Source organism: Daphnia pulicaria, chromosome 3, assembly GCF_021234035.1.
Source record: "Daphnia pulicaria isolate SC F1-1A chromosome 3, SC_F0-13Bv2, whole genome shotgun sequence".
NCBI classification, from domain to species: Eukaryota; Metazoa; Arthropoda; class Branchiopoda; order Diplostraca; family Daphniidae; genus Daphnia; species Daphnia pulicaria.
Window position 1 is genome coordinate 10,389,702 of NC_060915.1, and position 22,765 is coordinate 10,412,466.

Below are 22,765 nucleotides of genomic sequence, written 5' to 3' on the forward strand. Positions count from 1 at the left end.
AAAAGTTCTTCGCGTTAGTTGGCATGCTGGACTTGAGTCAAAGGGCAAACAAATCAATTATGCACTTTTTTTTAACTTCTATGATTCATTTTTTTTTTCGCACACATAATAGTCTTTTTGTAGATACCGACGTGTACGCTGTTGCTGATGCGCTTAGATTGCTCCAGGGTCGGATGAGAACTTGCAACTTGGAGTGCAGTATAGAACGAAGGAAAAGATTTGCCAGATTGCTGTCCTTACGGAACGCCAACAGAGTCAAGAATAAGTAGAGATTGCATAACATTTATGAATTCGATTAATGCTGAATTTCGGTGCTTAAGTACACGGTACCCAGCCTCAACCCCCAGGGAATATAGTATGTGGGCGACTCCTTTTCTTATTTATCCGTCGATCAGTGATGACATTTTAAAAATAACATCAGGATGTGACCGAGCACAAGAGTAGGTCATAGACTCATAGGTAATGCATTTTCCATAGCATTAAATCTTCAGAAGAGGAACTTAATTTCTTCTAATGATAGTAGAGAATTCCAAGTTCGCTGGAAAGTTCAATACGTGAGTTTGCCCCCGTTTGCCCCCGTGGTTTTGTGTCGACGAAATCAATAGAAGAGAAAATACTGTAGACGGCGAGGATCCACAGATTTGAATATTCCACTAATCATCTTACATTCACGCAGAGTGCGTCCGTGTTGCAGCATTCATCGTGATTTTTTTATTCTCCCGTGCAGTCTACCATCACCCCCGCCCCTCCACTATAGACACTTTAGAAAAGAATACTTTAAATTGTATTATGTGTATAACTTTATTTTCCCTCTTATGTCGGCAACCCACGCCGTGTTCACTCGCCTATAGTAGCTACTAAATTGGTACATATTAGCCCGGTATAAGTATACGCAGAACGTTCCAGCTTAACCCGGGAGAAGGAAAGATATACTACTCCTGCTGTATAGCCCATCACGCACAGAGCTACATGTAATGCTACCCTAAAGCAGGAGCACATATAGATACAGACAAGAAAAAGCAGCGGCTGGCCCAGTTGGAGCGCTCAGTCGCTGGCCAGAAGTGCTGCACACGGGTCCTGTGCTGCGCTGTCCTGCGTGTCGATGTCGACATCTTCACGTAGACTATAACAGAGAGCCCCATCGGTCTCTACTTTATTTTCCTAAATTCCGAAATAGTTTTACTTTTGGTTTTTATAATTTCTAAACAAGTGCTGTGCCGCCGTGCAGAATATTGTTCATTACTTCCGTATACGCGCGCTATGGAAATCTGTCGCACAATACTGTTGGAATTTTGATGGCGCTTGATTATTACGTCATGTCCAACGAGTTTTGACTTGTTCCTGATAGCGGAGTGACTCGTCAGTGCCAACTTGTAGATGTGTGTGTAGCTGTCTGGAGATGAGATGGCATCGGATGTGCTCGTTTTCTGTCATCGTTAACTTCAGTCGAGTCGATTTCTTTTTGGACCCCGTCACGGCCATCGAAGCCAGTTGGAGGAGCGGAGGAGGAGGAGCACAACGTCGTCACTGGACAAGTCAGGCAGCAAAGACAACCGGCAAGTTCTTTTTTATTATTATTCTTGACGTGTGGCTCTTTCTGAGCGCTATAGAATTAAAATAAATCGAGTTATCCTTTGACGTCTTGGTGGCCATGGCGACAACTTATCCATCACGTAAATGTAATCATAGCGGGACCTCATAACATTAGCTTTTCTTTCTCGCTACTTTTGTATTGGTGCATTAGAGGAATTTTTCAGTTTCCATGGTGAACTACTGAACCAATTGAACTGCGATGACAATAATCCGCGATATAGTTCTCTCCAGTTATTGAGCAAGGACGACTAAGCAATAATGTCATTTTTAGGTGCGCCGTCGTCATGCTAGCCTAACTCGCTTATGATTAGAGACGACATGGGCGCCCAGGCTCTTCTTTGGATTCAGATCGTATTAGGAGCTAGCTAGAACTGCTGAAAATTTGCTGAATTTTCATGAATTTCACTATATTCTTGCGAAATAACGCGCGGCAAATGTCATGTTAATTCCAGTACTAATTAGCTTTCAAATGGAATTGTCTATTCATCATCAACGACCCCAAATTTATTCCGAAGGAAGATCAAAACAATATACCTATAACAAAACAGCCAACCGCCAGCAATCTCCCTTGATTAGCAGCAAATAACTTTTGCCAATTTAAAATTGGATTTTTTTTTTTTTCATTTTTTGCAAGTTGAAAATCCTTTGAATGTTGATCTCTTGGTTCTCAAACAGAGAAGACTATGGGGCGCAGGAAATTGGCAATTATAAGAGCATGAACCATCATCAGAGGTCATTGTCTTTTGTGTTTGTTATGCCCAATCCGTGGGCCGCGATGATTCGCTCTTTGCAAGCTTAGCCAAAGGATCTGAAATACTCCAAACACAGACACACGCAAAAAAGAAAAAAGGATTCGATTTTTCAACCATTTTTTTTCTGGGGTGGAATAGTGATGCCAAAAACAAAGAAAAGTCCCTCAAGATAATGAGAACGGCTGAGAAAGTGATGAAGCGAACGAAAAAAAATTGACTGTTTCGATTGGCCTCTTAATTACAGAGCTTAATTAGCCTGGCGGAAGCCGGGCGCCAGACTGAGAAACGCAGTCGAAAGGCTCAAAATATAAGTCAAAGTCTTAAGTCCTAATAGGATTACTAGCTACACAGCCAGCTAGCCAGGCCTGGCCAGCAGTATATATATAGTCCATATATTCCCAATCATTCTGTATAGGCTACTACACACCCGTTATTGTGTCGATCAAGTCGATCATGAAAAATTTCTTTAAGCTATTTATAATATGCCGATTTCACGTAGAGCGAAATGATATTGGGGGAGGGGGGGTTTTATTTTATCGGGAAGTCGTAGAAAATATGCAGAGCGGATCGATTTCTTCGAATTTCCCTTTATTCTTTTTTGAATGAGCGCAACGTCTATGCAAATCAGATCACTCGCATTGATGAATGAACCACTCAACTTATGCCAGCCGCTTTCCGTTCTCAATAGCAACGGGGGACTGACAGCCCAAAAATTGAAACGTCAGAATTTGATTCCGACTCGCAAATGTCATGCTAATGAGTAATGAGTGTCACGGATGATGATTTGTGTAGACATCAACAAAGCATGTCCGGTATTGCATAAGGAGCAGCGGCTAATATCAAGAGCTTGTAATTAATACTCTGACTGCTGATGTAGAGAGGAGTTGGAGGGCGGTGTTTACGACGACGACAACCGTATAGAAGGAGAAGCGAACAAACCACAATGAAAATTGACGGGGCGTGTAATAACGATCCGGCAGTCGACATCCGCCGTATATGCGACCGGCAATGCAGCAGCATCTCCGTCAGGCTAAAGGAGAATATCTCTATTGCCTCTATTTGGTTGCCTTGTGCATACAATCTAGGTATGTACGGTCGGATTTTAAAATGATCGAAGAAATCGATGCGTTAAAAAATATAAAAAAAGGAAGAAAAGAAAGAAAGAAAGTCAGCGATCGTCAGCAAACTTCAGCTCTCGCATTCAAAACTTGTTCAGATGCATACAAAAATATACACGGGATGCTTTTGAAGTATCAGCCATCATTCAAGTTGTCGGCGTGTGTCTCTTTTTCCCCCACTTATACGAGCAAAAAAAGGACGACGTTACCAAGCACAACCAATGCTGGCGTACGAGTTTGCCTTTTTTTTTTTTTTTTTTGAAACCCACCAAAGTCATGAAGATGTGTAATAGGTCAAAGTTTCGATACATGTCGTCCCCCTACATCCCAGCGCTACATGCCAGACACAAAGACGAGCGGGAATTTCGTGACATCAATCAAGGATCGAGATCATCATCACATAGCTTAGAAATCTATATCATCGCTCTTTCTATTTTCTAGACGCTCGGGATGGTATCGACGAGTTAGATGTGCACCCCGCGACATCACCTCGAAACACTAATTCGTCCGAAGGCGAGCGGAAACTATCCATCAGTGTGTATGGTTGTGTGTGAGTGGATGACCCGAACTTGTATTTAGTGGGAACAAGCGTATCAGCAGCAGCAGTGAGCTATTTGGCAAGTTGCTTGCATTTGCCTTGAGAATTAATAATACCCGTTAACATTCGAAAAAGGAAGTGAATCAGAGCTAATAATAAAAACCTAAGTTTGGCGTCCGATATCTCCTCATCCGCGTTGTTAGACATTGAGAAATTATTGAGTCTGAGCCAACCGCAATTCCTGTCGATTGCGATGGGACCTAAAGTCTAATAAATTTGTGTACTATAGCTAAAAGAATATTTGAGCATTGATTAAGTGGATCGGGGGATCGCCGGTGTCGACGGAATTTTGCGAGGGCGTTTATCCTATCGAGCGCGAGGGCCAGCAGTTGCACTGCGTAATCAGCGGAGCCAGCCCTAGATTAAAAAAAGAAGGCGCGGGTGAATAAATACAGGGACCCGTTATTTAGACATATAAATGGAATGATGACGACGCGCAAAGTGTGCTAGGATAACTTAATAAAACAGCATAGGGGACTATATAGCAGCACACTGCTGACATGGTGCGTTCCTTATGTATGAATATGTTTGCCCAGCAGGCTGCAGTATAGCTCGCCTCTGTCGTCGTCGCCCTCTCACACAGCAGCGGGAATAATAATAGAAGCAGACTGTATACACACACAACATCGCAGAGAAAAATGTGTGCACGAAAGACAAGTGAATTCCAACTCGAGAAGCAGTCGGAGAATATCCACTGGAGTATACGTGGGCTGCGTTGTCTTATGGAACGGCAATAATAAGAAAATAGCGGCACGTGAGTTCCCCCTGCGGGCCGGCGAATGAAAGAAAAAAATATCAATTTTCGAATAATGTATAGCCTTGTAGTGGATCAGCTCTAGCTGCTTTGGCCAACTCTAGTTCGTATGGCGCTCGCCTGCAATGAGCATTGCAGTCCCAATAAGTGAATCTCTCCCCCCGGCTGTTTTTTTTTTTTTTTCTTGCCGTCGAAAACGATTCAATAATACAGCCAACTCCCTCGGCGACGTATCTGCATCTCTGATCAAGTCTGTGATTCAACTCGACTGCTGCTCCGCGAGTTGTCACCGCCAAAGTATAAATAGTAGAACTCTCTCTAATACTAGTAGTATCTAGCTACTTCAATATAGCGACTCTCCATCGCCCTGATTGCGGAACGCTAATTCTACTTTTGATGCTGCCTGCGCCTGCTGGCATGTCTGACCGATCAATCACCGAACTGCTGGGATGCGTGGTTGAGTTCTCGTTTCAACGCCAAGGCATCTCTGCGCGGCCCTCATCGCGATTTCAGCACATATCATTTACGGAACGAAAGGCATGTGATATTGATACCGGAAGAGATTCAATATTCACTGAAGGGACCGTAAATTTTTGACGTCGTTGGCCACGGTGCATTCTTAGCTGCAATACAGTACCTGCGCCTTAACCTTCACATTTTCTATCCATCTAGTAATAACGTAACTGAGATAGTAATTGCCAACCTGAACCAACCGAGGGAAGACCTGATACATGATTATGTATGACGCTGAAAATGTCTTATTATAAAACGAATTATCTAGAATCTGTAGCTTTATTATCGTTGGCATTTGAGCCACTATGATTCATAGCTACGTATATATATACATACTAGGAAAACTCCACAAAGTTACTATGGAGATTTATGTCAAGTTGGAAATCTAAGGGACTTCGTTTGTATAAGCAAATAAGTCTTGGACAATGTCAACCTGAATATAGTATTCCGGCCAGCAATATACGAATTGGGGATCACGTTTAAAGGCACGGCAGAGTTCTAGATGAAACAAAGGGGCCCAAAGCCAATAAATTTAGTAGTGTTTGGCTGGCCGTTGATGATGCGCCACCCATCAGCCAGAAATGCTCGTAGCTATACTTTTTAGGTGTCACTTCAGTCAGCAATTGCCGTCGATCCAGGCTATCATGATTGTGAACATGTCCTCAGTAACCATTACGATCGGTGTTGTCGTAGTAGTACGCACATCAATTTTAGTTTCCCGCCGGGTTTCAGTTGCTGCTAATGTCGTCGTCAATGAAAGACGCAAAGGTAAAAAGTCGATCGATACATGGCGCATTATAGTGTCACCTTTTATTTTTTTCTTCCCCCTTTATTCTAGCTGCACAAAAACATAGGCGTGTGGGCAGATATATATACGACAATGTATCAAAAAGCCTCGTGTATTAGCAGACAATTACTATAGGAGGCACTGCATTTATTGCTTTACTGCAAATCATTCGCGCAATTGGCTTTCACGTTTGCACTTCCTGCGAAATATGTTTTCTGGGAAGAGTATATAGGTTGCCATAAATGTTGCAGAATGAGAAGAAAAGCTCATTAGAGCTCATTATTGCATAGGCTGACATTGATGCCTCAAGCTTTCTGGGGCTTCCTTCAAAGAAATCGCAGTGTGGAGGGTCAAAGATTATTCCAATGTGTGGACGATGCTATTGTATAGTTGTACGACCGTATATGACCGTACCACCAACCAAGAATAGCGCGTTGTTTCATTAATAAAGGTTCGTCTATGGAATTCTTTGATCAATGTACGCTAATTCTTGTTCTCTTATAACAAGGTACTGGCAATTGAATGTTGGGCCGATCTGAGCTGAATCAGCGTACCGGATCATGATCGCCAACGTCGACGAATCCCAGCGGGAAGATGTGGACGACAATTGGCTGCGCCCTCCGATTTTCCTCTTCTACCTTCTCCGGGATTCACCGGCCGGCATCGACCACAATCAGCAGCACCGGCAACTTGACAATTACGCCAACGTCACCCGGCACTCGAGTTTACCGGGTCTATTGCCAAGTGATGAGTTGCTTCTGGCCGACGAAGGGCTTGTTACCACCTCCATACCAATCCGGATTTTCAACACTACCTTGTCTACTCTATTGGTGATTGTTGGCGGTGGTGAGGGCGACAACGACACGTCGAGTTCCAGTGATGTGATGTACAACGGCAGCGATTATGACGGTGCAAGTGGTGATAATAACTTGTCGGACAACTACTCGTCGCCTTACCTGATGCCGTGGCCGCAAAGGACTTCGTGGATCGCTATTTTCACGCTGATGCTCTTCGTTGCCATCGTGGGCAACACTCTGGTCGCCTGGATTGTTCTCGGTCAGTCCCTCATTACATCGTGTAGCTTAGTACCCTATTTAGTTAACCAAATTTACTCCGCATGCACGTTAGCCTACTTGTCTCATTCAACATATTGATTATTCAGCTGTTGGAAGGATTACGATGGATCGAATTGCAATCGTCAGCTGGTCACGTATCGAGTCCGTTTAGCTTATTATGTTACCGGATAGAATGACGAAAATCCTCACATCGCAGGGCATGACTATGTATTTATGGGATCATTAAAAATGATTATACGTAAGATGAACTCGTTATACGTGGTTATTAACTCGTTATCTTAGTTTCCAGAGTTAAAGGCATCGTGTTTTTCAAGGTGTTTTTGTTTGCCCAGCGATGGATTACATTAAAAGATTATTCTTGTAATATATTCATGTCTGAACCCCAACAATCAGCCCATCGAAGGATGAAAACAGTCACCAATTACTTCTTGGTAACAACTGAAAATGTTTTTACGAATTTTAATTGAGAGTTAAAATAACGTACTTTGTTCGTTACGTGTAATAATGAATAGGTCAACCTGAGTCTGGCCGACCTGACCATGTCGCTCTTCAATTGCATCTTCAATTTCACCTTCATGCTCAACAGGTGATGGATGGGCTGGTCATAAATGTGACCAACGTTGTTATTGAAAAAATATACTTTTGTGTTTGTCATTTTCCTATTCAGTCACTGGCCGTTCGGTGGCTTCTACTGCACAGTCAACAATTTCATCGCCAACGTCACTGTGGCAGCCAGTGTATTCACGCTGGTGGCCATTTCCTTCGACAGGTAAGCAACAACAATTCTTTCCATTTCCGTTTTGGCAGCGACATCAAACAGGAAAGGTCCTGAGTCGCAGTCGCTAAGTAAAAGCTAAACGACAAACAAGCTAGACAATGAAAAGGCATCGACTCGGGAAATTTTTTTTCGGGCTGGCAAGATTAAGCCCAACACGGCAACAAATGCAATTCAAAGCGATACCTTTTCCCTGTGATCCTTGCGGATTTGTGACGAAGGTATCGTTGCTACTGTGGAAACTGAAACGCGAATCGATCCATTTGCGCAATCACAATGACTTTTGTTGTCTTCCCTTTCCCCCCTCGAGTTGTTTTTGGGGGTCGTCAAGTAAACATATACATTTCGGGGTAGTAGCCTGCTGTAAGAGCTTTTCCCGACGAGAGCAGCAAGTCTGATATTATATGTATGAGAAACACACAACAACAAAAAATGTGCAGCGAGAAACAAAAGCGCCTGGCCAACTGGCGACAATAAGAGTGGAAACAGAGGAAAGTGATACTCATAATAAGACCATGCTGTATGTGTAAGTTTTCCTCGTTTTCCCTCTTATACCCACGCAGCGCGTCGACTTCGGTTTCTTTTTTTTATTTTTTTTTTTAGCCAACGCACGTATGCATTTTTTTCCCAATTCGGTGAAGTGATGTTGTTCAACCAATTGTGGGTCCGATTCGTGTGAATCGGGAAAAAAACTCGATGTCCCGCTTTTACTTTCCTCGACCAAACGAAATTCTAAATCATAATGCTATATCAAATGGACATCATTGTGTCGCGTGCGTGTGTATATTTATAGATGAGTCTGTGTTGTCGCCCAAGAGAAAAATGCGAAACGCCAACAATAAATGGAGGAGCCGAAATAGGATTCGTTTACAGGATCTTCTTTCCTGCTCCGGCCCGGCACTTTTCGGCCTTTCGGAAAAGAAGTGCTGGCTGGACGCCTCAAAGGAGAAACGCCACCCAGTGTCACTTATACATAGCAACGTATTAAGACCCCCTGTTGGAGATGGGGTCTTGTGCTGTGTAGCCTACTATATACGTGTGTGTGTGTGTGTGTGTGTGTGTGTGTTTGCAAATTACTGTGCAGTCGTCGTCGGTATATTTATACGTTTTATTTCCGAAAGAATAACAAAAGAGAGGAAACGTATGTGCAGCTGTATACTTGCGGCCGGCCATTTTCTGCGCATAAATCGCCCCCTAAAATGCAACGGCCGACTCCCGTATTTTCTTCTTGTGCTGATGGATGATGCACAGCTGATGCCGCGATAGATATACGGTTGCGCGTGTTTTTAGCACACAAATGCTAAAAGGGCTTTACCCTCGTTCTTATACTACACCGTACTACACAATAAACGAACGCTTTCGCTTTTATGACTCTTCGACTCTTCCCGTTTTTTCTCACCACGACTGCCTATAGCCCCCGCAAATGCTTTCTCCGCGTCTTTTCTATTATTGTTTCATTTACTGCAGCCTCCCACATCTAGCAAATAAGATTGTATACTTACTGTGGCTTTCTCTCTCTCCCCCCCCCCCTCAGAAGCTGTAGTGTGCGTAACCGACAAAAAGGAGAAAATCATCTTGAAGAAAAGGACGATTCCTAGCTCTATATCCCGCCTTTGTCTGATTGATAAAGAAATGATTTATTGTCATGTGGGAGCCTTTTTCTTATTTATTTTTATTTTTTATTTACTGGGCTGACAAGAAGGAAGCGTCACGTGCGCAGTATACCAAAAGCCAATGGCAAACATCAATAAGATACGGCTTTCTTCTTCTTCTTCCTTTATTAGTCCAAATTTTATTCTGTTGGGTACAAGAAGGGGAATTCTGACTAACTCTTAAATGATTAAAGTGCGTCAGATGTGCCTAATTCAAGTTTGTTTTGTTCGTCAGCGGAAGTTTCTCGGTATCAACGGGCAAGAAAAGTTTTTTTTTTCCCACCGTATACAAACTTTCGATTTCACTTTTTTCTATACACTTAAAATACTTTTGATTACGGCAAGACGGTACACGTTAGTATAGCGAGAAAGCGTGGGCGTGTGGAATTATGTATACTGTAAACTATAGGAAGAAGGTGAGTCGACCTTTTGTTTGACTAAGTTTTGTGTTTGCTACTCGACGTGGAACTCGGGACATTGACGTAATATATATATATAGATGCGTTTAGCTCAGAAACATGGGAGGAAAAATAAACCTTGACTCACGTGGCATTTGTGTATACTATATCAATGCGCTTGCATATGTTGCAATAACGGCCGAGCTATATAATATAGACTCTTCACTCACGAGCGACCGAGTTTGTCGAAATGTTAAGTTTGACAAAACAAACTAAGAGAAATGAGGGCAAACAAAAGAATGCGCCAAGGGGCATGACATTTACTATACATTGTTTTTTAAATCGACAAACTAGAAAGCCTGCGGGATCCGGGGAAATCTCGGATTATATATATATGTATGTGAGGTTGCATCAGAACGTGAACTGCAATTCATTACTTAATAGCCATGACTTAATCATATGATTTACGCGCTGTCCCACAGGTACATTGCCATTGTTCATCCGCTGCGACCGAGGATGAGCAAATGCATCGCCCGGATCGCCATCACTCTCATCTGGTTGGCCAGCTGCATCCTGGCCGTCCCTTGCCTTCTCTACTCGCAAATCATCTCGCACAAGTAAACGCAATCATTTCAAAATATCTCTTGGCCCTACGTACGTTCAATATCTCTGATGGTGAATGCCGAGCACTACTGTCTGTGTTTGCATTAGAATTATTGGCTTGCTTATTAGTCTGCTGCTGCATAGGCACATCGAGAGATTGTTGCCTAGACAGAAAGACAAATAAAGTGGGTGGATGTATGTATGTTCTACATACATTCCTTGATGTCTATGAAGAAACGAATCCGCATATCATTTGCCGTTGTCTTCCAACGCATGAATAAATGTTTGCCACTAGCAAACGTCATTTCCTTGAAAGCCGGGGAGATTGTGCATCAGAGATTGTGTAAATATTCTTCGAAATCTGTTTTTCTTTTGACTTTGATGTTTCTCTCACTGTCTGTCTGGCTTTGCTGGGTTGTTTGTATATTGCGTGAGTGCGGTTTGACCGCCCCCTGCCTTCTCAAAACTCAAAAAGGAACCGCGCGCAATTTTAGATTTCCAAAATAATGTTGACACGTCCTCTCCCAAATCAAGGTTCGTGCTCCCTCCGATTTAGAGATATGATGCCCCATTTGTTGTTTTATTTTAAGGTTTTGGGCCGCGGGATTGTTGAAGCGATTAATTGCACGCCAACCGACGACCGGTTTGAATTTGGGCGTCAAAGGCGCTCTTATTTCTGAATAATCGCAGTAAATTTGTATTGCCGTTCGCTAATGACGAGTGCCGTACGTATGTGTTCTTCGTTGCTTCGTTGATCAAAGCCGAATGATTGGGGGGGAGGGGGGAACCCGCAACGAGTGATTATTGCTGATTTCATGGCTGTATAGGCAAACAACCAATGTACCGCATACACATATGTATATATATATATATAAATGTATACTTAGACCGACTTAGACATGAGGAAAAAAAACAAAAAACAGCTTTTCACATGAATTAACATAAAAATCATTCAACCGTGTTTTCTCCCAGATATTCAAACGGTGAAATTCGAATTGTTTGTATCGTCGTCTGGCCGGATGGGCTTCCCTCAGTGTCGCAACAAGATTTCATGTAAGTTCTTTTATTAATTTGGTCATCCTTGGTTCAAGACGTAGCGTAATAACATTGGTTCATCAACGACGATTATGTGCAGATATAACATAGTTTTCACCGTGCTTACCTACCTGATACCTGTGAGCGTGATGGGTGTGTGTTACTCTCGGATGAGCTACATCCTTTGGCGGAGTCAGACGATCGGAGAACTCAACCAACGCCAAGCTGAATCCATTCAATCCAAGCGAAAAGTCAGTGCCTAGAAACATCATTAATTATCGGGAAATTAATTGAGTTTCGATTGCCTTTAAATAAGCTTGATGTGACTGCTTTTAATGATGTGCCAACCTTGTCTGGCTCGGCAACCCGACTAACTTTGACACAAGTTGTCGTTGACTTAATAACTGTTTGCTGACGCGACACGTATATGTACTCAGGTGGTGCGTATGTTCATGGTGATAGTGATGCTCTTCGCCGTCTGCTGGCTGCCCTATCACGGCTACTTCGTTTACCAGTTCATTGACGACCAAGTCATCTCGTATAAGTACGTCCAGCACATCTTCCTTGCGTTCTACTGGCTGGCCATGAGCAACGCCATGATCAATCCGCTCGTCTATTACTACATGAATGCCAGGTTTTTTAACTTAACTTATTTCCATCGTCATTAATTATTTCTAAAAAAAAATTAATAAATAAAAAGAGAGAAGGGCGTGGGCGACAAATATTGAACTCGTCGTCGGCCTAGTATAAATCATGTTGGCAGAAATCTAACGATTTTCTCTTCTCTACTGCTGACGCTGACGCAAACACACTTATTACGTCGGTCGCCGGAAACCATTAACGGAACAAAAAGGTTTCGTCAGTACTTCAAGACGGTGCTGTGCCACTTTCTGTGCCGCGGACGGCGATTGTCAACCATGACAGAGCTGGCCGGAGCTGCTGTTCATTTGGGACACCCCGGCCGTCGTTCCAGTCCCGATCGATCGCTTCCTCCAGGTTAGAGAGCTACAGCCCAGTCATATGTTTGTTATTACCGTGTCCATCGGTGTGCCTTCTGGTAGCCAGCCCTGTGGTGTATATATTATACATTAGATTTGTTTGCTTGCTGTTGCTGTCTGGGTCATGCTGCATACAGAACTGTTTTCTTGCTAGTCTGGATATATACTGAAAGAGACAGGAGTCTATACATTCGATACTCGCTCTCAATCTTGGCGGAGTAGTGCCTCTTTCATGTGATCAATGGTTTTCGGTATAGCAAAGAGGCTTGATTTCCATCATTTGTCACTTGACTGATCACCTATCCTTACTAGTCTAATAACAAACATATCAGCGGTTCTTCCATTTTTATTTTCATCCTGTAGGAGGCTTAACAAAAAAATTGTGCATTCAGTTTTTCTTGTGCTGATTTTTCTTCTATTTTATGTTTTTGTTTGGTTTGGGTTTGTTGGTTGATTACAAGCATAGACTAGTCTAGACGTGAATGAGTGTTCTTTTGATCGCTTGATGTCGCTTGATTTGAAACACCTCTCTGTTCACTTTAATGAATTAAAAAAACAAAACAACGTGAGTCTTATTGTTATACTAGCTTTGAAGCGTGTATGGGAGATCATCTCTGCGTATTTGATTTGTTTAAGAAATTGTAAAACAGATAAGCTGTTAGATAGCCTGCAGTGTATTGTGTATCAGATTTGTGCAGGGCTCGCAACTGAGCATCTTCCATTTTCGTGATATAAATAACCTGAACAACGGAGGGCGCTCCGTTGCTGCTGATTGGCTGCTGATTTGTCTGTTATACTTTAATGTATGAGCAGCACTTGGCAGTTCCCATCTCCAAAGTGTCGCTCGGCACTTGAAAGGAACGCTGGCGCATTCAAAACGTCGAGTTTATTGAAAGCTTAAGTTCTTTCGACGAATCTTGCGCTTCACTTAGCATCTCTAATTCAATGCAGATCGATTATTTAAAAAAAAAAAAGTTTATCAGATTTTTGGCGAATTTTGAATTCAAGTTTCACATATATTAGTATGGAGGCCGCGTCTTTGCTCGTCATGTCGTTATGAGAAGAACCGGGTGCACGTCGTAAAGATGGCGGACAAGTTAAATAGCAGAGGTTTGGGCAACTCCGTTGAAATGCGAGAGCCAATTAAGTCTTTCATAACGAAATCAACTGCTCAGTCTACTTTTTTGTGTCTAAAAGAACATCGCGTGCTGGCGTGAAATGTAGCCTAGTTCCGCTCATTCGTCTATTTCTGGATATTTCTGGACAATGGATTTCACTCGGTTAAAAGGTGACTATTGTTAGAGCGCCATTGTATACGACGTTTAATAAAATAAGTCTATAGAACTGACTACCATACGGAACCTAGTGTATCTATTGTGGGAGTCTGTGCTGCTGTCTAAAATCAGACATTCGATTTTAGAGCATCTTCCGACTTAAACTGTACGCGCCGTGTAAAGATCTTTAGGGAATATCGACCTCCAGCGGGCCGTTTGCCGGGAGAAATGCGGAAGGTTTTCCTTGCTTTTGTAGTTTTTTCAGCGTTTTTCTATAATGTCATGGCCGTTAACTGTTGAACACATAACGAAAAGTTGGACGTTGGAAAACGAAGAAAAAGTCACGCTCATTCCCGCATCACACTCGGACGCACAAAACTACTCACGGCCCCTTTGCGACGATGACCCAACGAGAGTGAAACGGGCTCAACTTTCCTTTCACTTTTTTTTTATGTGGCTAAACTTTCTATCCCCCATCGCTATAACAATAAAAAGGGTCGTCCACTATCCAAAATAAATGTATTTTATCCACGTGTGTGCGCGGTGATGACGTAATCTTCGCATACGATTGGCCGTAACTTTTTCGATTCGTGTAAAATGCATCAAATTAACATTTTAGTGATAGTCGAAACGGTTTGACGACAATGACAATGACAAGAAAGAAAAGGACCATGGCGATGGGAACTGAAGTATCGTTGCTTTATATTATAACTGATAACGTTTGAGAATCCTTTAATCCAGTCGCAAGGTGTTGGAGTTCCTGTTGACTCTCTATCGTGATTTTGTCGAACCTCTTTTGTTCTTTCTCCCGTATAAATTAAGTCTGTCGAATTTGCTCCAGTATTTGTCGATATATTTACATTTCAAAGGATGAGTTGTGGATTTTTGACAGTTCAACTTCTATACATTTTCTTCTTTCTACCCTTGACTCTCTAGTCTCTATATATTAAAATATATTAATAATATCCCTTTATGGAAATGAATCGAAATCCGCCCTGGAAGCAAAACAGATTTTGACTGAATATATAAAGGAATTCGTTGTGAATTTTTGCAATTCAAATTCTTTAGTGCATTGGCATAGATAGTCGACACTCAAATATTTTAAGGTGCGCAGCCGAATGTACGCAATGTACGCATTCGAAAGCATTAAGAATGAAAACTGATGATCTTATCGCCGATCGAGAAATTTCGCTATTGATTTATGAAACGGTTGTAAAACTGAAGTATAATTCCCTTCATCCAGGAAGATTACAGGTCGTGTATCTCATGACACGCACGTAGGCTGTCAATGAAGAAGGGCACGTCAATAAGACAATAAGCAAATACTCAACAACAAGGCTTATGTGTATAGGGTTTAGGACCTTGTCGTTTCGAACATATACTCACCGTTCTTTTGTATAGAGTCACTCACAATCAAGTGTACGACAAACGTACCGTAAAAAGGTCTCCTCACAATTGAAAAGCGTCTGCGGTGAAGGAGCTGTGAGACTGAGAGACAGGAGACGGAATCAATGCGCCGCTGCTGTGCGAGTTTTTTTCCTTTTTCTTTTCTAGCGTGTTTAGAATTTTCGCTTCCATTTTTCTTGATGAAATGATTTTGTCATTGACGTGCTGCTTGGTGGCTAAATGATGAAAAAGTGTGTGTGCGACCCCTTGTTCTAAATCCAGGTCCGATTGTGTCTCATCATCACGGTCTGCGGTCGAGACAGTGCCACAGTAATGGACAATCTGGGCAGCCCAACGGAATAACGGCCGTGGCCTCGCTCATCCGACACCAGCCGGAACACTCATCCTCGTCGCATAGCAATTCACGTCACTCGATCCAGCACGAGGGTCATCAACGGTGTTTGGTCTTTGGCAAGTTACCCGAGTCGCATCACAATCAGCCGCCGCACTGCTGCCACTATCACCACCAGCATCAGCAGACGTCCTACTATTGTTCGTCGGAGATGGGCGGCCACAACGGCGGCGCAATCCGCTGGATTACCGCCCGCAAAAATTTTAATTCCGTTTGGCTCCCGTTGACGACACTGTCAGCACCGCCCTCGCTCGAAATTTATGACTCGCGTTGCCAAAATTGCCGACGCGCCAACGACAACGGCTACATCAAGAACAACAGCAACACCTTACTGGCAGACACCAAAATATAACAGAACCGCCATTCTGGAAATCCCAGTTTACAAAAACTGAGAGTGCTGATGAGAGTGAACGGAATCCAAACAGCTTTCGGGATTCAAATCGTACTGTGACGTTTCAAACTCATTGGCGCAGGCCTGAGAGTGCATCGCCAATTAAATAGATCTCTCTAAAAAACAAATAAAAATTTCCGTGGTAATAAACTTTCGCTCATATATGTTTGCTCAGTCACAATTCACCTAAAAATCACCATCCTAATAATATCTCTATTGTACAAAGTCCAAGCTTTTTTTTAAATTATTATAGTCTTTTTCAAAAGTGTCCGCATATTGCGTAATGCCTCGGTGAAATAAAAGGGCAAAGCGAATTTCAATGGACAGTCGCTACTACTACTACTACTACTACATTTCATTCCGGCGACCAAAATAGCGAATCCATCTATACTACTACAATCCTACTCTTTATGTGCATTCAGGACCAAAAAAAACAAGCAATTGTTATTTGTGTTTGTACAGCCTCAACTTAAATTACGTAATTATTATTATTTATTGTTATACATTCCGTATTTTATATCTCTTATTGTCATGAGATCGCTCTGTCAATGCTGTGATTTTTAACCGTTAAATATGTTCAGTATTGGCAGCACTGGCCGTCTCCGTGTCTCACCACAGACACGGAGCTACGCTGGCATATATTGTTAACTACAATACTGTGACTCAATAAATTGATAATAACCAAAAATATTCCTTTACAGCGTGAATCTATTAGCGTCGTGATATTTTTTTTTCGGCAGTTTTGTGCTGGCCATTCGAGAATTTTTTGTTCAATTTTTTTCACGAATAGAGAGAGGGAGAGAGATTAACAATCAAACTAAAATTTTTTTTTCTTTGATATTTGGTTTCATTATTTCCCCCCTTTAATGTCTTCATTGGATGTTTTTTTTTTTCGTTTTGCTTGCCGTGATTGCATTTTGTTTTTCATTCCTCCCCCGACAGTTTTTGAATACAAAATAATGTTGGTCTGTGAACGTGGCAACTGCTTGTCGTCCTTTTGCTGGCCCTAATTTCATAATCAAAAGACATCAACAGATGATGACCCCGCCTGCAACAAATCATTCCCGTCTTCGTGAAACCTTCGCTCGGTACATATATAGCCCATTCAAATAGTTTTGTCGCTATCCAGTGTCTCCTCTGCTCACGAGATTCTTGATGCCCTTTTTTCTTCTTTTCTTTTTCTCTCACTTCCATGTCGATCGATATGTCGCATCGACAGGGAGGAGTTACCCATTGAGTGCCCACCCTGGAAGGTCAGCCCACAGCAGTAGGACGTCGTCGGCAGCCTCTACACCGATCCTGCGTCACCGCAATAACCATCGCCATCAAATCATTCGCTTCAATACTCGCCGTTTGATCATCTTCCACCAGCGCATCACCAACCAGAATCTCCGCAATCAACAGCAGTCTTCGGCGGAGATCCCGCTGGTCCACCGCGATAACTTGTTGGCGACTGCCAACAATCAGCACGCTCCCGCGTCGGCCGTCCTGCCAGCAGCCCATCACCGCAAAACTTTGTCCGACACGCCAAACTCCGCCGAGTCGCAAAATGTTGGCAACGGCGCAGCAGTGACGATGCTGTGCCTGGATCAAGACGTTTCCGAAACCTCTCAAACTAAAAATACTTCTGTCATGATCAGCTATTTGTGAGAGGGGAGACGACGCATCTGCTTCGCTCTTTTCATTTGAAATTGATCGCATTCAGTTGGAACCGACGACTTATATAGGCCTATATCTAACCGGGAACCATCACTCAACTGCCGCGCTAGGAGACCTATAATCTGGTTTCAGGCTCTAGTGGTTCGTGCACAAATGCTTCAGCCCAATAACGAGATGAGCAAAAAAGGATTTGAGATGAGATGTATCATACGAATTCAAGGAAATAGTACTTCCATATACCATAGGTGTGTGTCTTGCAAGGAATCGTGTCATCACCGAGGCGATGGAGGGCTGATGGAGAGTCTCCGCCTGGCCAGTCAGGTTAACCTGATTGTCTGCATCACGGTAATGCTCAGAGATGTTTATTGATGTCCATGTCGCATCTTTTAGAGTGCTTATCAGGCACTTTTTGGGGTTGTTTTACTGACTGATTTTATCTCGAGAGGTTCGCGCGGGATATTTCGCCCGCAATTCTTGTGTTTACCCGCCACCATACGGCCGCTGTCTAAGTGTCATCATCAATTGATTTCCTTGCGTCGTTCAACGTCGGTGTTTGCTGGCTTTTTTTGCTAAACATACAGTACATTAATGGAATTATGTTGTCAATATGGTGTCATCTTTAAGTGTCCTGCTGTACCCTGTGTGCTGTATTTATCATATCAGTGTTTTTGCAATACATTTCCGCATCACTCCTGTACGCCATATAAAGTGTCGCATCAATTGGAAAACTTTTGAAATTCGTAATAGACACGTGGCAAGAAGAAATGGAAACATCTGCAGGTCCAATTTTGGCCTACCGGCCGGCCGACAATATTCAATTTCTCCGTCTGTCATGTCGTCCGTCCGCTGAGCGCTTATTGCTGCTTACCTAGAAAACGGCAAGTAAACGCCTTTCAATATCAAAGTTTAGTTGGCAAAAAATGTCGCCCATGGAAACTGGAGTGAAGAGCCGCGTTTAATCAATGATTATCCCAGCGACATATATAGGACCAGCATTTTCCCATATAACGGGGATTATTTCTCATCTCCTAAAGGTTTATTCCATAAAAAAAAAAAAAAAAATACGAAGACCGCGAACCATTTCTTCCTCCCTTTTATCATCATTTCCTCATCTATTTCGGTCGTTTTCTTTTCTTCTCTTCCCGGTCTCCGAGTTTTGGGTAAAAAAAAACTTTCGAGAGAATAACCAAAGAAAACCTCGTGGATATGTTGCGCAATCAGAGAGTTTCCAGTATAACGGCATCACACACAAGGGTGCTATCTAATATTGAGTTATATTAAATCACCAGCTCACAGCACAATCGTCTTTTCTAAATGCCAGTGGAGTATCAATAGACGCAATAGCCTGGCAACCCGTCGGGAAATGGAATTCTCGCTATAGATTGCTTGCGTCATTTCCGACTTGTACAAGTCCGTGCGATGGCACAAATTTAAGAGGAAATAAATACCGGCAATTTTTTTTTTAAGGAATCGCCTGCAATGAAGTAGTCCGCATTGCATGTCGACGTTCAACGCCGGAGTCCACAGAAAGATTCTAATAAAATTCGCTAGACGGCGCAAACGACTGGCATATGTCGTCAAAATGTTTCAAAAACAAAAATCCCAGAACCGTTCAGATGTGTAGGATAAAATGTTAGCACATACTTGTATACACAATTATACTACAAAAAAATACTAAATGTATCGTATAACGTTCACCTTTTATTGTATTATCCTCCCAGTCATTAATCAGCAGTCGACACAAAAAAATTGTATTAAACTCTTCGAACTGAGCACACTTTGAACCAGGTGACCCATTTGCTTAATTAGAGCCTTAGAGGTTTTCCTATGAACGTACTCAGAATTCTTATATTCTCGTACATAGCTAAAGAAAATCATGATCTTCGTAACTAAACGTAAATCGTACTGCGAATCATCGTACTACAGAGTTGTTTCAATAACCAACACGTTTTCAGATTGCGATGTGCAAAGCTAGCTTCCATGTATTCAATATTCATCTTTCTAAGCGACAAAAATGTGTCCCAAATTGTTAAGAACCATATGCCAAAAAGCCGATGGAAATTAAAATTTCAGATTTCATGAGATGGTTTAACTTGGCCACCTTAATAGCGGGGATTCTCTTTTTAGAGCCTTATAAAAGCGCATACGTAAGCACACATATTGGGCACGCCGCATCTGTCTACGAAGTGAGATGAAAGGACTTCCATGTCCCGCCACCAATTCGTTTGCATTCACGAAGGTGTTTATGCAAATCCGTTGGTAGGAGAAGAGCGTTCTTCCGCTGTCTGGAATAATATCGTCACGTTTGTACAACCTCGCGAGCTTCGAGAATGGATCTCACCGGCGGTTTATTTTATCGATTTGACGCCCGATATTTTTATTTCCTTTCCGCCCTTCCCAATTCCACCTCGCCGGATTTCATCTTCGTGCAGAAGCATTATCCCTATCTTTTTAGGGCCTGCTATTTCGATGAAGTTCTGGGAGACGAACGGAGGGGGGGGGGGAAATATTGGACTGGAAGAATCAACAGCTTCGCGTTAGGTATATTTTGTGTTGTTGTTAAGAAAAGTATTTCCATAAGGTTAGAGACGAGTGGGATTTTCTTGAAAATCCAACTGAGCATAAATTTGTGGGACATATTTCATTAATGTTTTCAATTTTCTCCACTTTTGCCACGAAACGTGGGTGTACTGGAAATACAAACTAGCTAGTATATAGTCAACGGCGCCAGCCATACCGCCAACATCGATTGAAAACTTTTGATAATCTCTAGCTGTGTCTGGTAGTCAAAATCCGGTAAAGCACCAAGGGAACAACTGCAACAGCTTTCCCATTTCGTTCACTTTGTTAATTGAACCCCCGTGACCGAGTGTGTCTCCAGACCGCAACACTGTGCCAATAATTATTTGAATTTTTTATAACAGTCTGATTCTAATGGATATATTAAGGGCACAATAACTTTTTTTAAAAAATAATTCGTGCGCGGAATTTTGACAAAGGCAACTGCGGCGCATTTCGACTCCGGCTGCTGGTACAATAACATTTGAGCCCGGCCGGAGATGAAAGGCGAGAGAGTCAAAGTCAAAATGGAGGTTTCATTTTCTAGACTACTGGTGCCCCTTTCTGCGCTCAAGTAACAATGACGAAAAAAAAAAAAAGAAAAAGAAACTGAGAGAGCAAGAAACACAATGAGAAAAATGTTGAGAGGAATAAAAGAATGGCAAGTCACCCGTAAACAAGGTTTTCTTTTATAGATTTTCTGGTGTCCTGAAAGGAAATAAAGGGAGTCGTTACCGTTCTATTGACAGTGGGAAAGAAGCTCTCGGGCTACTTGGCTACGTGTTTCCTCTCTAAGAATATAAGTACTCTATCCAACCAAGCGTTTCAATGTTGTTCACTATAATAGTTCGTGACGCCTACAGGGAATGCGCTTCTTCCACGACGACGACGGCGACGGCATTTCACTAGATCCCATCTCTGCTTTTCCATTTCTACTTGTATATAACCTACACTCAACAACTCCCGTCGCCCCTCGACGATCCTCAATACTTGACTGGCAAATGTGTATTTAAGCTTATATTTTGACGTCCCGACCAACAATAAGCCCGCACTTCTCCGATCCTTATCGTCACCTATTCTTAATATTTCAAAAAGGAAAGTTCACAATACATTTTTGAGCGAATAATACGTGTCATTTTTCTTCTTTTACAGCACCCGGGGGGTGTGGGCGAGGGTATCTTTCGAAATGTTTGTGCGGGAACTTGGATCAAATGTCGGCTCGACCTTTTATAGCCCATCTATTCGCTTTGAATAAGCTGGGCGTTTGCTGGCTCGCTGTATCGATGCTTAGCTGGCATCGACCGGTGATATAGGATATATAAAGTTTTGTTATACATTGAGCAGCTTCGGTGTATGAGCAAGTTTGAAATATTCAAGGTGTCGCATTACTTGGTACCAAGGTTTTATTACATCCTACTGTATACGCCCGTTTGTTAATTATGTAAACAAATGGACGTACACCATGTGACAGAATGCTGACGTCTGTACACGTAGTCAATGCTTCACATTATTTTACGTAGTGTGTCGTCATTACACCGTTCTCGTCATGTCTACGCAAACAACGACCCTCTTATGAGTCTCCCTGTAAATAATCAGATGGACGGACGAGCTATATCAACCGATTCACACAGCAAATCGAATTATTTAAATTCGCAGTGCCAGATTCGCCAGTCATCAATCCGTGCTACGCATTATACCCGGGGCACAGCAACTTGGTTCACGCCAAGTTGCGTCTTGAAAGTTGACGGGCTTGAACTGTAGGTACCGCCTTTTTGAGCGAAGTTTTTTAACCATTCGGCGAGTTGTTTGAAAGGGCTTATTCCTCTTATTCCAAAAGGAACAAATTTGAGCCGCTCTCTTATCGTGCAGCAGGGGAAAATAATTTCGAATCAAATCAAATGCCGCAACTGTTGCCGTTAAAAGTGTACATGATTTAGTCTGCGGCTTTTACGGAAGATCGGCGACGCAATAAACAGAAAAGATTGAGAGGAGAGTGGGCGAGGACGGCAGCATCAAACAGGGAACAAAGTATATTGAGAAGTATAAGAGAGTTTGAATAAAAGCTCCAATGAATACATTAGAGTGGCCAGCGCAGTTTAATAATGCAGGTCTCTCGTCTATATCGATCGAATACATGTGGTAGTTGGAGTCCGCTGTCTATATGGCCAGAGTCCAGCTCCAATATGAGACCTACGTATTTAGTCATTGCCCTATAATATGGCCGGTCCGTGCTGTCGGATAATAAAGTAAAGTCTGTTGTAATCATAGATATTAAAGAACTCGTCGTCGTCGTCGTGTAGTTTAGGCCTATAGGCTCTACATCTTGTAATAGAATACGTAGTCTTTTTCCCATTTTGAAATGCAGCAGCTGTTGAGTGACTGTGCGGATAGTGGGAAATTTTACAACGCCGGCGAAACAGACAAAAGAAACG

The 22,765-nt window shown here is 42.5% G+C and overlaps 1 protein-coding gene across 2 annotated transcripts; it reads left to right on the forward strand.

Moving 5' to 3' along the window:
- Positions 1-1,063: 1,063 nt before the first annotated feature.
- Positions 1,064-18,461, forward strand: LOC124328322 (tachykinin-like peptides receptor 86C). 2 transcript variants are annotated; one of them, XM_046787053.1, is made up of 11 exons: positions 1,064-1,556; positions 6,624-7,171; positions 7,585-7,622; positions 7,704-7,777; positions 7,859-7,960; positions 10,499-10,633; positions 11,592-11,672; positions 11,755-11,905; positions 12,092-12,288; positions 12,508-12,650; positions 17,335-18,461. In XM_046787053.1, the coding sequence occupies exons 2-11, from the start codon at positions 6,676-6,678 to the stop codon at positions 17,763-17,765; spliced, it is 1,848 nt and encodes a 615-aa protein (XP_046643009.1). In that variant the 5' UTR covers positions 1,064-1,556; positions 6,624-6,675; the 3' UTR covers positions 17,766-18,461. The 2 variants fall into 2 exon arrangements, with proteins under 2 accessions (XP_046643009.1, XP_046643008.1); XM_046787052.1 differs by lacking the exon at positions 17,335-18,461 and adding an exon at positions 15,595-16,540.
- The last annotated feature ends 4,304 nt before the right edge of the window (positions 18,462-22,765 follow it).